Consider the following 16,244-nt stretch of genomic DNA (forward strand, 5'->3'; position numbering starts at 1 on the left):
TGGAGAATGTCATGCAACTGGATGGTGCAGCTGTTTCTTGGCCACAATTTGTCGGTGGCCATTCTGGCCTTTCATGCTGACAGATAGCTTGTTGATTGTCATGCCCATGTAGAATGCAGCACAGTGGTTGCAGCTTAGCCCACAGACAACACGACTGCTTTTATGAACTGCAACATGAAAGTACAATCAAACAAAAGTCGTCAGGCAAAAATCAAACATGGGAATGTAGGATATATTGTGGGGAGAGTTCCCACCTGAGCAATTCAGAAAAGCTGGTGTTGGTGGGTAGGATACAGATGGCACATACTGTGAAGTTGTGTAATTAATATTGTAACATGAAACTACAGTTGCATATTTGCAGCTTTTACTGTTATTTATAAAAACTACTCTGCATTAGTGAGGATCCTGGCATTTTAGGAGGCATTAATGTGTGGCAATGCTAAACAGTTTCAATACACCACATTGTTCTTACTGACTGTACACAAGGAAGTTATTTGAGTGTGTACAACCATACCAATTGACTTTGCAAATGGTGATAATGGTTTAAATGGTGGGAGGGGGGAGGACAAGATACAGGATTAGGCTTTGGTATGTAAGAACTGAGATGTAGCCATGATGGTTCAGTGTGTCCCAATGGAAATTGTTTACATCTAAACCATTTTACATGTTAGTGTGAGGTCTCGCACTATTGTGCATCAAACACAGAATCTTCATCAATTTGTGAATGATATATTGGAGCCAATATGTGTACAGATTTATGGATTGCATTGGAATTAAAAACATAATTAACAAAATCCCTTACCCATGATAAAAGAATATTCTCATGAATTTTGGACATGGACTGTTTTACCTATCTGTTTCTTTTCCTATGGGGCACCATTATTTCATCACTACATCAGTCACCTTTTCAATTACAGTGTGCAACAGCCCTCACATTCCACTCCCCATCACAGTAGAATAGAGGAGTTATTCCCCCCCGCCCTCCCCACACTGATAATGATGTAGAAAATACCAGGCCAACTGAATGAGAATTCTTCTGGGCTGATTGCTAACTGACTAAGTAACTAACTAACCAGCTTAACCATCTCAGAATTCTCTGAGTGCAAAATTTTCAGACATTTGATTACACAGTTTATGTCTTGTACAATTTTACCTAGCACTTTATCAACAGTTAAGCAGGGAAATGAAATGACCATATGGCATTCTTGACTGGGAGACCCCATCTGACGCTGTTCAGCTGCCTAGTGCAGCTGTTTTCATGTGACACTACTTCATGACTTCTGCGTTGATGATGATGAAATGATGATGAATACAGCACAACACATACTCCTCAAGTGAATAAAATCTCCAACCTGGCCTGGAATCGAACCTGGGCCCCCTGCATGGCAGTCAGCCACACTAACCACTTTGCTACGGAAGTAAATTGTTGAGTGGTAAATTGAGTGAATCAGCCAATCCAGCTTGAGCTAAGAAATCCCCAGCCACCTGAATCAGATTTTTTTTGTGCTCATCGCTTAACAATTTTGGCATTCATTCAGCACTGAGTTTTCAAAAGTTTGAGCTTGCACTATTTGAGTAAGTTCTGCATACAATTGAAGCACTTTATGAACTATAGAATAGGGATCTTTGGGAATCAGCCATTCTAATATGTCCATGTTTGTGCCAGTCATCATAACATAGTTTGCTGATATTTAATTTCCCTAAACCACATTATACCCACAGAAATTGTTGATGAGTCTGTTGTTTTCCATAAGTGACAGCAGGTAATGGTACACACTTCACTCATGGTGCAATTAGGAATTGCTGAGTTAAAGTTTAGACGTTATTCTGGCCCAAGTGTTTAAGCTACCAACTGCTGTGGTGATATTAAACCCTAATCTTTCTTTCTTCTGTGTACACCACTTGCCATAGGAGCTTTAGAGGTGAATGGAGAATATTATGGGTAAATTTTCAGATTGCACTATTGTAATAAAGGCAGATTTGAACTTGCCAGCTGTAGACTGTGGTACCAAGAATAGAGATTCACATGACGCTGTTCTGGCTATGTCTTAGATCTCCAAGTAACTAACCAGGTGAACTTCTGAATCAGTTACATAGAGGAGTGAAACTGTGACCATAAGGGTGCTATAGCATCAGAGTGCAGAAATTAAGAGGAATGATATTTAAAATAGCACTAAATGTAAGATGTAACTCATGATAAGAAAAAAAGTGTTCAATTTGTGAAAAACTGAAAGTTTATAATAATGAAATATGTATCTCGTGTTACATAATTTTGAAAGTAAGTGAGAAAAAAAGCTATAAACATGGTTATGAGATACCCCATACAGTGTCAATGTTGTTTCATGAGCATACCTGCATAACGGAAAAAGTGATGAATTTAGGACGTGTTACTGAAAGAAAAAACATACTAAAGGTATTATGTGATTAAAATGCAAAACAATGTTTTATTATATTTCCGTAAGTGTAAATCTGATCTATAAATTATTTACATATGCCAACAAAGATTTAGCTTCAAAATATAGATTATGAAATTGAAATTGTTTCAGTTTTAACTAAAGAGAATATAACCTTAAAATATAAATGTGGGAAGTTTCAACAAAAGAAGATTGGACCTAGAATATCACAGTTCTTGGAAAATAAATATATTACAATGGTAGTTTCAGGATCCACTCACAAATTAAATTCTTCTAATGGTAAAAGCACGGAACCTGTTAACAGTGTAGTGCACAATCTTGAAGGACATAAACAATCAGAAAATAAGTGTGGCACAAAAACCACCCCAGTGATAAAATAGTATTACTTTCATATAACCATTGCGTGAACTGTGTGAGTATACTGAATAAAATCCAACTGCAAGTGTGTATCATTTATTAAGCTGAATGGCATGTACAAATATGTTACAAGCAACAATGAGAAAAAATGACCATGTAATTATTTTTGTGAAGGCTCTTAATTTAAATCACCAAATCAAACATTTATAAAACACATAAGATTAATGCTTACATTTGCTGTGGAAACTTGGTCATTAGCATCAAAAGATATTGCAATGCTGGATGCCTTTGAATGAAAGATACTTCACCTGTGAAAATGGAAGATGGAGGAGGAGGGGGAGGTACATTTATGAGCTGAACGCTGTTTGTAAAGATCCACCTATTAGAAAAGTAATGAAATCAGTCACATGGGTGGGCACATGATGTGGGTGAGTGATACAGAGATAGAGATATTAGATGGAAAAGCAAGTGCTCAAAGAGGTGTGAGAAAGGGGATACACTTACCCAATAGTTTCCTATGCCCATCCTCTGTCTCATCACCCCCTCCCAATCCATACTTCCACGTCACCCTCAATGTGTACCATACATCACTGGCTCTGGTCCCAGTATACCACATGCCTAGAATTGCCACCTCTCCCTCTTTTATTCCTAGCCACAAAAAGTGCAGCTTTCCTCAAAGCTACTAGCTACTCATTCCCAATTCGTGCTTCACAAATCTCTGTCCCTCTGCATACCCCACGTGACACAGCCCCTACCTCACCTGCCAATATACAATCCCAGCATGTGTGTGTGTGTGTGTGTGTGTGTGTGTGTGTGTGTGTGTGGGCACAGACATGCATATGCTCTATCCTGTTAAAGGACTTAATGGATGTATTTGGAAAGCTAACAAGTTTTCTTTCTCTCTAATATATGCTTGTTAATGACTCAACACCTCTGTTATTCAGTGAGTAGTCTCCTTTACACCTAAATTATTTACTACTCATATTTTATTGTTTGGGAATCTTATTTTTATAGCTTGTAGCGATGTAGGAGAAGTACTGAACTGTAAGCACTGAGTCATGTCAAAATTCAATTATAATCTACACTCCTGGAAATGGAAAAAAGAACACATTGGCACCGGTGTGTCAGACCCACCATACTTGCTCCGGACACTGCGAGAGGGCTGTACAAGCAATGATCACACGCACGGCACAGCGGACACACCAGGAACCGCGGTGTTGGCCGTCGAATGGCGCTAGCTGAGCAGCATTTGTGCACCGCCGCCGTCAGTGTCAGCCAGTTTGCCGTGGCATACGGAGCTCCATCACAGTCTTTAACACTGTTAGTATGCCGTGACAGCGTGGACGTGAACCGTATGTGCAGTTGACGGACTTTGAGCGAGGGCGTATAGTGGGCATGCGGGAGGCCGGGTGGATGTACCGCCGAATTGCTCAACACGTGGGGCGTGAGGTCTCCACAGTACATCGATGTTGTCGCCAGTTGTCGGCGGAAGGTGCACGTGCCCGTCGACCTGGGACCGGACCGCAGCAACGCACGGATGCACGCCAAGACCGTAGGATCCTACGCAGTGCCGTAGGGGACCGCACCGCCACTTCCCAGCAAATTAGGGACACTGTTGCTCCTGGGGTATCGGCGAGGACCATTCGCAACCGTCTCCATGAAGCTGGGCTACGGTCCCGCACACCGTTAGGCCGTCTTCCGCTCACACCCCAACATCGTGCAGCCCGCCTCCAGTGGTGTCGCGACAGGCGTGAATGGAGGGACGAATGGAGACGTGTCGTCTTCAGCGATGAGAGTCGCTTCTGCCTTGGTGCCAATGATGGTCGTATGCGTGTTTGGCGCCGTGCAGGTGAGCGCCACAATCAGGACTGCATACGACCGAGGCACACAGGGCCGACACCTGGCATCATGGTGTGGGGAGTGATCTCCTACACTGGCCGTACACCAGTGGTGATCGTCGAGGGGACACTGAATAGTGCACGGTACATCCAAACCGTCATCGAACCCATCGTTCTACCATTCCTAGACCGGCAAGGGAACTTGCTGTTCCAACAGAACAATGCACGTCCGCATGTATCCCGTGCCACCCAACGTGCTCTAGAAGGTGTAAGTCAACTACCCTGGCCAGCAAGATCTCCGGATCTGTCCCCCATTGAGCATGTTTGGGACTGGATGAAGCGTCGTCTCATGCGGTCTGCACGTCCAGCACGAACGCTGGTCCAACTGAGGCGCCAGGTGGAAATGGCATGGCAAGGCATTCCACAGGACTACATCCAGCATCTCTACGATCGTCTCCATGGGAGAATAGCAGCCTGCATTGCTGCGAAAGGTGGATATACACTGTACTAGTGCTGACATTGTGCATGCTCTGTTGCCTGTGTCTATGTGCCTGTGGTTCTGTCAGTGTGATCATGTGATGTATCTGACCCCAGGAATGTGTCAATAAAGTTTCCCCTTCCTGGGACAATGAATTCATGGTGTTCTTATTTCAGTTTCCAGGAGTGTATTTGCTTTCAGCCCCCTGTTAATGTTTCCAGAAATTTCATTAGTCCTATACTGATATCATCTGCATCTTCTGAGATTATGGTGGAAGAGTCACAACTTATTCCTGATTTATTGATTCTAGTATATTGCTTGTTAACGTAAATATAGCCTATTCAGTTGACATTCCCATTTGAAGTCCAACTGCTCCAAAACTTTCACTGTAGAAAATCTTCCTTCTTGATGCACTCTTTTACTATAATAAAAAAGTTCTTCCTCTGTTATGGTTTTTTTACTGACTCCTAAGTGGGTGGTGGGTTGTATCAAAGTCATCATTAATGCCTTGGACAGTGTCATCGTAACTGCCATCTGCTTCACATCTCCTGTGCAACAAGCTACGTAAATTTAAGTATTAACTGCATTGTTCTTACTTGTCACTTCTTTTTCAATGTGTTTTTGCTTTAAGAAGCTTTAATTTTCAAGTACTGGTAATAGTGTTCCATAGATTTCGTGTTTGTTTTGAATACAGTCCAGAGACAGTTAGTGCTTATTTTCATTGTTTCCAACAAGAAGTGTCTAGTAACCACAGTTTAGTCAGCTATCAGCTGCCTTTAATGAATTAGCAGTCTAGTTAAAAGTTGATTACTTAACTCTCTACAGTAAATTGTTGATTTCTTAGGATGGATAGGATGTGTGACTGCTGTGTACGGATGCAGGAGGAGTTGGCCACTGCTCGTGAACAGCTGAACATGCTGATGGCTGTGGTCAGCCATCTTCAGGCTGCTGCCTCAGAGTATAGCGGCAGTGGGGAGTCGCGCACGTCACATGGTACACCCCAGGTGTTACATGCTTCACCCGTGGTCTGTGCTGTCCAGACATCTTTGCGGGTACCGGACATGGTTGGGCCACCCTCTCCCCAAGGGGAATGGTGGGTTCAACAGCGTTCACGATGTCGCACGAGGTGGAGGGTCAATTAGTGATTGGGAGCTCCAATGTTAGGCAGGTGACGGAGCCCCTTAGGGAAATAGCGGAAAGGTCGGGGAAGAAGGTCAGTGTTCACTCTGTCTGCTTGCCGGGTGGTCTCATCCGAGATGTGGAAGAGGCCCTGCCGGTGGCGATAGGGAGCACTGGGTACACCCGACTGCAAATTGTTGCTCATGTCGGCACCAATGACTACTGCTATCTGGGTTCAGAGGTCATCCTCAGTTCATACAGGTGGTTGGCGGAGTTGGTGAAGGCGGATAGCCTCGCTTGGGGTGTGGAATCTGAGCTAACTATTTGTACTGTTGTTCCCAGAACAGATTGCAGTCCTCTGGTTTGGAGCTGAGTGGAAGGCTTAAACCAGAGGCTCAGACGATTCTGCAGAGATCTGGGGTGCAAATTTCTTGACTTCCGCTATCGGATGGAGAAATGTAGGGTCCCTCTGAATAGGTCAGGCATGCACTATATGCAGGAAGTGGCTATAAGGGTAGCGGAGTACATGTGGAGTGCACATATGGGTCTTCTAGGTTAGAGAATTCCCTCCATAGGCCCGACAAGATGCCTCCAGAGACGCGACAAGGTAGCAGTAGGGAAAATACAACAGGGAATGACAATATTAATGTGGTAATAGTAAACTGCAGGAGCGTCTATAGAAAGGTCCCAGAACTGGTCTCATTAATAAACAGTCACAATGCCCACATAGTACTAGGGATGGAAAGTTGGCTGAAACCAGACGTAAACAGCAAGGAAATTCTAAACTCAGCAATTGGATGTCTCTATAGACCCCCTGGCTCAGCAGCTGTTGTGGCAGAACACCTGAAGGAAAATTTTGAAAATATTTCAAGTAGATTTCCCGACCACGTTATAGTTTTGGATGGAGATTTTAATTTACCAGATATAGACTGGGAGACTCAAACGGGTGGCAGGTACAAAGAATCCAGTCAATTTTAGTTAAGTGCATTATCTGAAAACTACCTTGAGCAGTTCAACAGAGAACCAACTCGTGGCAATAACGTATTAGACCTTCTGGTGACAAACAGACTCGAACTATTTGAAACAGTTAACGCAGAACAGAGAATCAGCAATCATAAAGCAGTTATAGCATCGGTGATTTCAGCTGTAAATAAGAATATTAAAAAAAGGTAGGAAAATTATTCTGTTTAGCAAAAGTGACAAAAAGCAGATTTCAGAGTACTTGATGGCACAACACAAAATTCTTATCTCAAGTACAGATAGTGTTGAGGATCAGTGGACAAAGTTCAAAACCATCGTACAATATGCATTAGATGAGTTTGTGCCCAGCAAGATCATAAGAGATGGAAAAGAGCCACCGTGGTACAATAAATGAGTTAGAAAACTGCTATGGGAGCAAAGGGAACTTCACAGCAAACATAAACATACCCAAAGCCTTGGAGGCAAACAAAAATTACACGAAGCGAAATGTAGTGTGATGAGGGTTATGCGAGAGGCATTCAACGAATTCGAAGGTAAAGTTCTATGTACTGACTTGGCAGAAAATCCTAAGAAATTTTGGTCTTATGTCAAAGCGGTAGGTGGATCATAACAAAATGTCCAGACACTCTGTGACCAAAATGGTACTGAAAGAGAGGGTGACAGACTAAAGTTCAAAATACTAAATGTCTTTTTCCAGAGCTGTTTCACAGAGGAAGACTGCTCTGTAGTTCCTTCTCTAGATTGTTGCACAGATGACAAAATGGTAGATATCGAACTAGATGACAGAGGAATAGAAAAACAATTAAAAATTGTTCAAAAGAGGAAAGACAGCAGGACCTGATGGGATACCAGCTCGATTTTACACAGAGTACAGGAAGCGATGTACTGTAGGTCTCTAGAAGAGCATAGCGTTCCAGAAGATTGGAAAAGGGCACATGTCATCCCTGTTTTCAAGAAGGGACGTCAAACAGATGTGCAGAACTATAGAGCTATATCTCTAACGTCGATCAGTTGTAGAATTTTGAAACACATATTATGTTCAAGTATAATGACTTTTATGGAGACTAGAAATCTACTCTGTAGGAATCATCATGGGTTTCGAAAAAGACGATCGTGTGAAGCCCAGCTCGCGCTATTCGTCCACGAAACTCAGAGGGCCATAGACACAGGTTCCCGGGTAGATGCCGTGTTTCTTGACTTCCGCAAGGCATTTGATACAGTTCCCCACAGTCGTTTAATGAAAAAAGTAAGAGCATATGGACTATCAGACCAATTGGGTGATTGGATTGAAGAGTTCCTAGATAACGGAATGTGGCATGTCATTCTCAATGGAGAGAAGTCTTCCGAAGTAAGAGTGATTTCAGGTGTGCGTGTTGTAGGACCGTTGCTATTCCAATATATATAAATGACCTAGTGGATAACATCGGAAGTTCACTGAGGCTTTTTGCGGATGATGCTGTAGTATATCGAGAGGTTGTAACAATGGAAAATTGTACTGAAATGCAGGAGGATCTGCAACAAATTGACGCATGGTGCAGGAAATTGCAATTGAATCTCAATGTAGACAAGTGTAATGTACTGTGAATACATAGAAAGAAAGATCCTTTATCATTTAGCTACAGTATAGCAGGTCAGCAACTGGAAGCAGTTAATTCCATAAATTATTTGGGAATAGACATTAGGAGTGATTTAAAATGGTATGACCGTACAAAATTAATCATTGGTAAAGCAGATGCCAGATGGCTCCAGTGGAAGACTCTGCAAGAGAGACGCTCAGTAGCTCGGTATAGGCTTTTGTTGAAGTTTCGAGAACACACCTTCATCGAGGAGTCAAGCAGTATATTGCTCCCTCCTAAGTATATCTCACAAAGAGACCATGAGGATAAAATCAGATAGATAAGAGCCCACACAGAGGTATACCAACTATCCTTCTTTCCATGAACAATATGAGACTGGAATAGAAGGGAGAACCGATAGAGGTACTCAAGGTACCCTCCGCCACACACCGTCAGGTGGCTTGCGAAGTATGGATGTAGATGTAGCCATAGACAAAAAGAAGCACTTTCACAGTGTTAGTTATGCCCGTATTTTTACCCCTTGTAGACTATCAGTCAGATTGCTTACAGTTAACCAATTTGTTGTTCATATTCATTTCTTTGTCCTCAGTTGAGCACATTGTTGTCTTGACAGATGATTTCAGTTGCATTAAGTGTACATTTCTTGAAGAACTCCCTGTTTGCCAAAGTACCCCTTCTTCTTCCTCTTCTTCTACTCCTCCCCTCCCTGTTTATATGCCGCAAAAAAACTAACCTAACTGCTTCATGGTTATTTTGTTCTGATTAAAAGATGATGTTGTTTTTTCAATTGAACCATCATTTTGTGTCCTTGCAAATACCCCTGATATTCTGTTTCAAAATGTCATTTTAGATAGCTTTATTGGAAAACTGCTATGTCTTCATTGTAAATTAAATATGCAATGTTATCACCAACACTTGTTGAGAGAGAGAGAGAGAGAGAGAGAGAGAGAGAGAGAAGAAAAGTAGAAGAAGAAGTTGTTCACTCATTGTTGAATTATAGATACTGGTATCCATTTTCCTGCTTTTTTCATCATCCGTCACACTGAAACGTTATGATAACAGTTCACTGAAAGAGAACATCAGTCTTCCAGAAAAGCAGATGCTGAACAACTGAACTGCTGAAGCATTGTTGTCATGAAGCTAAGAAGACAACTGTCACCATGTCAGAACCATCACCAAGTTGTCGCACTTATTTAATGAGTGATTGTTGTAATTTTGAGCACTAATGGTAAACAGTTATTTAAAAAAATGATAATTTTTGTAATGAAGTAACAGATTTAGGAAAATATGTTATTAACTATCTTGATACTGCTGATGGCTACAAGGGAAACCTATTAACCCAGATTAAAGGTAGAAATTACAGAAGCAGATACATTCCACATTTTGCTAACAAGGTTGTGCAAACACATCCAATAGCCCATTTATAAAAATAGTAGTTGTATTTTGTCCACTTGTGGTCTAAATTTCTTCATAACTACTTTTTAGTCAGGCATTGTTTTAGAAGTAGTATCATATGCTGATTTAGCATTATTTGACACATGCTGTGTGTGTGTGTGTGTGTGTGTGTGTGTGTGTTTTTTTTTTTTTTTAATCATTATTATGATTTATTAATTAATGAGCTATCTGTATTTTACTGCATCATTCTTGTAAGTTTATATGTTATATTTTTCAGCCAAAAATATTCATGGTGCCTTCTGATATGCTGGAAGTGATGCATATGGTTCGTGGTGGTTCTGGATATTATGTATGAGCAACAAGATACCAAAGACATACAAAATAGAAATCAATAACTTGTCTCAATCATAAATGTTTGTGTAAAGTTATAAAACTTCAAAAACAAAAATAGAATTTTTCATTATTTTGCTAAGATTTCAATAAAGTTAACATTAGAGAAAATGCTTTTCTGATTCTGATGGCGCTTCACAGAGTACTTCTGCTGCTTTGTGTATTTTACAAATACTATTTTGTTTGTGCCACATAAAGGAAAAGGCACTGAAAAGAATCCTCGGGATTCATCTAAAACAAAATATCTATTGTCCTGACTTCATTCAGACACATTCTATCCTAAACCAAAATATGTATTAAAGAATCACCTTGCACTGGAACAATTCACTGAAAGAACACACATTTGACATTGTGAGGAGAATACAGGATATGAGGGAAAATTTAACTGTTGAAAGAAGCAGCTTGTGTGACTTGTGTTCTGTGCAGAATGAGCTGGTGCATTGTCAAGGGACAAACACCTTATTTGACAGCTTGCCACAACACTTTGTAAACCTACTATAACTTGGGTAGACACAAAGCATTTACAAACATTGGTTACAAGTGGGCATTGATTTAAAACAATGGATCAAGTTGAAAATTTGAGTGGAACTGGGATTTGAGCCTGTTAAGCAGATGCTCTGAACCCTAAGCCATCCAGACACAGTTGTGATTACAACTGGCTGGACTAACCTAGCCCTCCCATCAGACCCAAATTCTCAGCTTATTTATACACTACTAATGTACTGCCCTCTGCCCATTATCCATGCTACTCATGGCATTTTGTTGATTCCAGTAAGAGTTCAAGCCTGGTGCGCATCTGCACTGCAGAAATCATTGTCATCTCGCCTTAAAATATACGTCCATCCACATCAAACCCACCAACAAGCAACAGTACCTCCATTATGACAGCTGCCACCCATTCCACATCAAATGGTCCCTTCCATGCAGCCTAGGTCTTCGTGGCAAACGAATCTGCTCCAGTCCGGAATCCCTGAACCATTACACCAACAACCTGAAAACAGCTTTCGCATCCCGCAACTACCCTCCCGACCTGGTACAGAAGCAAATAACCAGAGCCACTTCCTCATCCCCTCAAACCCAGAACCTCCCACAGAAGAACCACAAAAGTGCCCCACTTGTGACAGGATACTTTCTGGGACTGGATCAGACTCTGAATGTGGCTCTCCAGCAGGGATACGACTTCCTCAAATCCTGCCTTGAAATGAGATCCATCCTTCATGAAATCCTCCCCTCTCCACCAAGAGTGTCTTTCCGCCATCCACCTAACCTTCGTAACCTCTTAGTTCATCCCTATGAAATCCCCAAACCACCTTCCCTACCCTGTGGCTCCTACCCCTGTAACCACCCCCGGTGTAAAACCTGTCCCATGCACCCTCCCACCACCACCTACTACAGTCCTGTAACCTGGAAGGTGTACATGATCAAAGGCAGAGCCACGTGTGAAAGCACCCACATGATTTACCAATTGACCTGCCTACACTGTGAAGCTTTCTATGTGGGAATAACCAGCAACAAACTGTCCATTCGCTTGAATGGACACAGGCAGACAGTGTTTGTTGGTAATGAGGATCACCCTGTGGCTAAATAAGCCTTGGTGCACGGCCAGCACATCTTGGCACAGTGTTACACCGTCCGGGTTATTTGGATACTTCCCACTAACACCAACCTGTCAACTCCGGAGATGTGAACTTGCCCTTCAGTATATCCTCTCCTCTTGTTATCCGCCAGGCCTCAACCTCTGCTATTTTGAAGGTGCCGCTGCTCATACCTCACCTGTCTTTCAACAACATCTTTGCCTATGTACTTCCGCCTCGACTGACACCTGTGCCCAAACTCTTTGCCTTTACAAATGTCTGCTTGTGTCTGTGTATGTGCGGATGGATATGCGTGTGTGTGTTCAAGTGTATACCTGTCCTTTTTTCCCCCTAAGGTAAGTCTTTCTGCTCCCGGGATTGGAATGACTCCTTACCCTCTCCCTTAAAACCCACATCCTTTCGTCTTTCCCTCTCCTTCCCTCTTTCCTGATGAAGTAACCGTGGGTTGCGAAAGCTTGAATTTTGTGTGTATGTTTGTGTTTGTTTGTGTGTCTATCGACCTGCCAGCACTTTCGTTTGGTAAGTCACACCATCTTTGTTTTTAGATATATTTTTCCCATATGGAATGTTTCCCTCTATTATTATCATATCATTAATTTGAACCCAACAATTACGTTTGTTATTGTCACTGTTGCATTTCGAAATCTTTTCTGTCGTCTTATTTTCTCTTTCTGTTTTTGCCAATAGTTTCACTTTGTATTCACCTTCTCCTTTTTACCGTAATCTACTATACACTTTTATCCCACCCATATATACTCAATAATACGTAACCTACTTCCAAACCATAACCAAAAAAATTTTTTCCACTTTCACACCACCGTTTCTAGTTCACAAACAGTTCCTTTCACCTACTAAACAACCATTTCGGCTAGTTCTAATAACTTTCACTTTATTTCCATTTCCGTTTTTCCAACATCACTGATCATTTTTAGCCGCTTCCCACAGGTTTTAATGTCATTATTTCTTCGTCAGACAATTGTTAGCACCTTTTTCATAATCTGCCACCTCAACACCACTCCTTTTAATTCATTTACACGTAGTTTTTTCGAAATTTTCCCGAATTTCTCCACCCTTTAACGTGTTTTGGTGGCAACACAACCACCTAACCTTTATGCACATCGATGTCTACCAACCCAAGTTCACCACAGGATCAACATAGCCCAGCTTTAACCAACACTTTTCGCCTTTTTTCACACCAGATCTCCAGTTGCTTTCTAGTTCACGTTTGTCTCTCCCCATATATTTTTATTTTCATTTTCATTTCAGCCTCATGTTACACTTTCCACCTTCTAATACCATGTCACCCTCACAACACCCCCACAATGAACCCATTAAGTTTTATTTACATTCCCTCCGCAAACATGCCTTCGCCTTAGCCAGATTACGCTCCCATATTTTATTTTCTCAGGCTTGTCTGAAATTTGGCATTACCCCCAAAGGCCTCACACTTAAAGTTCCCATCTCTGGCTGCAACCCTTCTTCCCATCAGTCCCTATACCAGTTCCAAACTGAACAATCCATTGCCCTCACCCACCTAATCCTTCACTTACACATCAACTCAGCCAACGAACACACCCATCAACTCCTATCCTTAATAAAAGTCCTCAATCTTTCCTCTCCCACATCCACACCGGCTATTCAGAGCATCCTCCTACAGGTCAACCGCAAATTAGAACAGCATGCCACCCTCCACCTCAAAAAACTATCCAATCTCCTGGTTTCCCACCTCCGGAAAGGCAACTCACTCACCCTTCACAACCTTTCCAGCAAACCTCAACCTCTTCTCATTGCACACAAACCCAGTCTCTCCCATCTACTCAACCTCCCACTTCCAGCTCCACTCCCTCCAAAACCTCGAAATTCCAATCAACACAATCTGGAACCACAACACCCTAATTCAGTAGTTAACCTTTCCTCCAAACCTCTCTCCCAATCCGAAACCTCTGTCCTATCCAAAGGCCTCACCTTCAGCCCCACTCCCAGATTCAACCAAACAGCCCTCGTCATAGATTTACTGTCTTACACTCATACTCTCTGCTGGAAATATCACTTTGCCACGAAGAAAAATGATCCTAATCCTACTCCTAATGATCCAACTCCCCAAGACACTATCCAAATTGAACCCTGCCTGGAACAGTTCCGTCCTCCGTCACAGCGGGACCCACCTCCTCTTCCTCAAAATCACCCTCTCCAAACCTTCCAGGAATTTCTGACTTCCAGCCTTGCCTCTCAATCCTTCTTAAAAAACCTTAATCCTACTCCCAACATCACCACTGCTGAAGCCCAAGCTATCCGTGATCTGAAGGCTGACCAATCCATCGTCATTCTTCCGGCGGACAAGGGTTCCACGACTGTGGTACTTGATCGTCGGGAGTATGTGGCTGAGGGACTGCGTCAGCTTTCAGACAACACCACATACAAAGTTTGCCAAGGTAATCCCATTCCTGATGTCCAGGGGGAGCTTCAAGGAATCCTCAGAACCTTAGGCCCCCTACAAAACCTTTCACCTGACTCCATCAACCTCCTGACCCCACCGACACCCCACACCCCTACCTTCTACCTTCTTCCTAAAATTCACAAATCCCTATCATCCCGGCCGCCCCATTGTAGCTGGTTATTAAGCCCCCACAGAACGTATCTCTGCCTACATAGATCAACACCTTCAGCCCATTACATGCAGTCTCCCATCCATCAAAGACACCAACCACTTTCTCGAACGCCTAGAATCCTTACCCAATCTGTTACCCTCGGAAACCATCCATGTAACCATTGATGCCACTTCCTTATACACAAATATTCCGCATGTCCAGGGCCTCGCTGCGATGGAGCACTTCCTTTCACGCCGATCACCTGCCACCCTACCTAAAACCTCTTTCCTCATTACCGTAGCCAGCTTCATCCTGACCCACAACTTCTTCACTTTTAAAGGCCAGACATGCCAACAATTAAAGGGAACAGCCATGGGTACCAGGATGGCCCCCTCGTACGCCAACCTATTCATGGGTCGCTTAGAGGAAGCCTTCTTGGTAACCCAGGCGTGCAAACCCAAAGTTTGGTACAGATTTATTGATGACATCTTCATGATCTGGACACACAGTGAAGAAGAACTCCAGAATGTCCTCTCCAACCTCAACTCCTTTGGTTCCATCAGATTCACCTGGTCCTACTCCAAATCCCATGTCACTTTCCTTGACGTTGACCTCCATCTGTCCAATGGCCAGCTTCACACGTCCGTCCACATCAAACCCACCAACAAGCAACAGTACCTCCATTATGACAGCTGCCACCCATTCCACGTCAAACGGTCCTTTCCCTACAGCCTAGGTCTTCGTGGCAAACGAATCGGCTCCAGTCCAGAATCTCTGAACCATTACACCAACAACGTGAAAACAGCTTTCGCATCCCGCAACTACCCTCCTGACCTGGTACAGGAGCAAATAACCAGAGCCACTTCCTCATCCCCTCAAACCCAGAACCTCCCACAGAAGAACCACAAAAGTGCCCCACTTGTGACAGGATACTTTCCGGGACTGGATCAGACTCTGAATGTGACTCTCCAGCAGGGATACGACTTCCTCAAATCCTGTCCTAAAATGAGATCCATCCTTCATGAAATCCTCCCCTCTCCACCAAGAGTGTCTTTCCACCGTCCACCTAACCGTCGTAACCTCTTAGTTCATCCCTATGAAATCCCCAAACCACCTTCCCTACCCTGTGGCTCCTACCCTTGTAACCACCCCCAGTGTAAAACCTGTCCCATGCACCCTCCCACCACCACCTACTACAGTCCTGTAACCCGGAAGGTGTATACGATCAAAGGCAGAGCCACGTGTGAAAGCACCCACGTGATTTACCAACTGACCTGCCTACACTGTGAAGCTTTCTATGTGGGAATGACCAGCAACAAACTGTCCATTCGCATGAATGGACACAGGCAGACAGTGTTTGTTGGTAATGAGGATCACCCTGTGGCTAAACATGCCTTGGTGCACGGCCAGCACATCTCGGCACAGTGTTACACCGTCCAGCTTATCTGGATACTTCCCACTAACGCCAACCTGTCAGAAATCCGGAGATGGGAACTTGCCCTTCAGTATATC

General features: G+C 43.0%; 1 protein-coding gene across 1 annotated transcript in view; it reads left to right on the plus strand.

Annotated features, from left to right (window-relative positions):
- The window catches only part of LOC126162487 (piRNA biogenesis protein EXD1-like), a 191,418-nt gene extending 180,851 nt beyond the window's left edge, over window positions 1–10,567 (plus strand). Inside the window, exon 8 of the mRNA XM_049919030.1 lies at window positions 10,437–10,567. Within this exon, the coding sequence (XP_049774987.1) occupies window positions 10,437–10,514 (78 nt within the window). The 3' untranslated portion in view covers window positions 10,515–10,567. The remainder of the gene's footprint in view (window positions 1–10,436) is intronic.
- Window positions 10,568–16,244: the final 5,677 nt, after the last annotated feature.

Source organism: Schistocerca cancellata, chromosome 2 (assembly GCF_023864275.1).
Source record: "Schistocerca cancellata isolate TAMUIC-IGC-003103 chromosome 2, iqSchCanc2.1, whole genome shotgun sequence".
Lineage (NCBI taxonomy): Eukaryota > Metazoa > Arthropoda > Insecta > Orthoptera > Acrididae > Schistocerca > Schistocerca cancellata.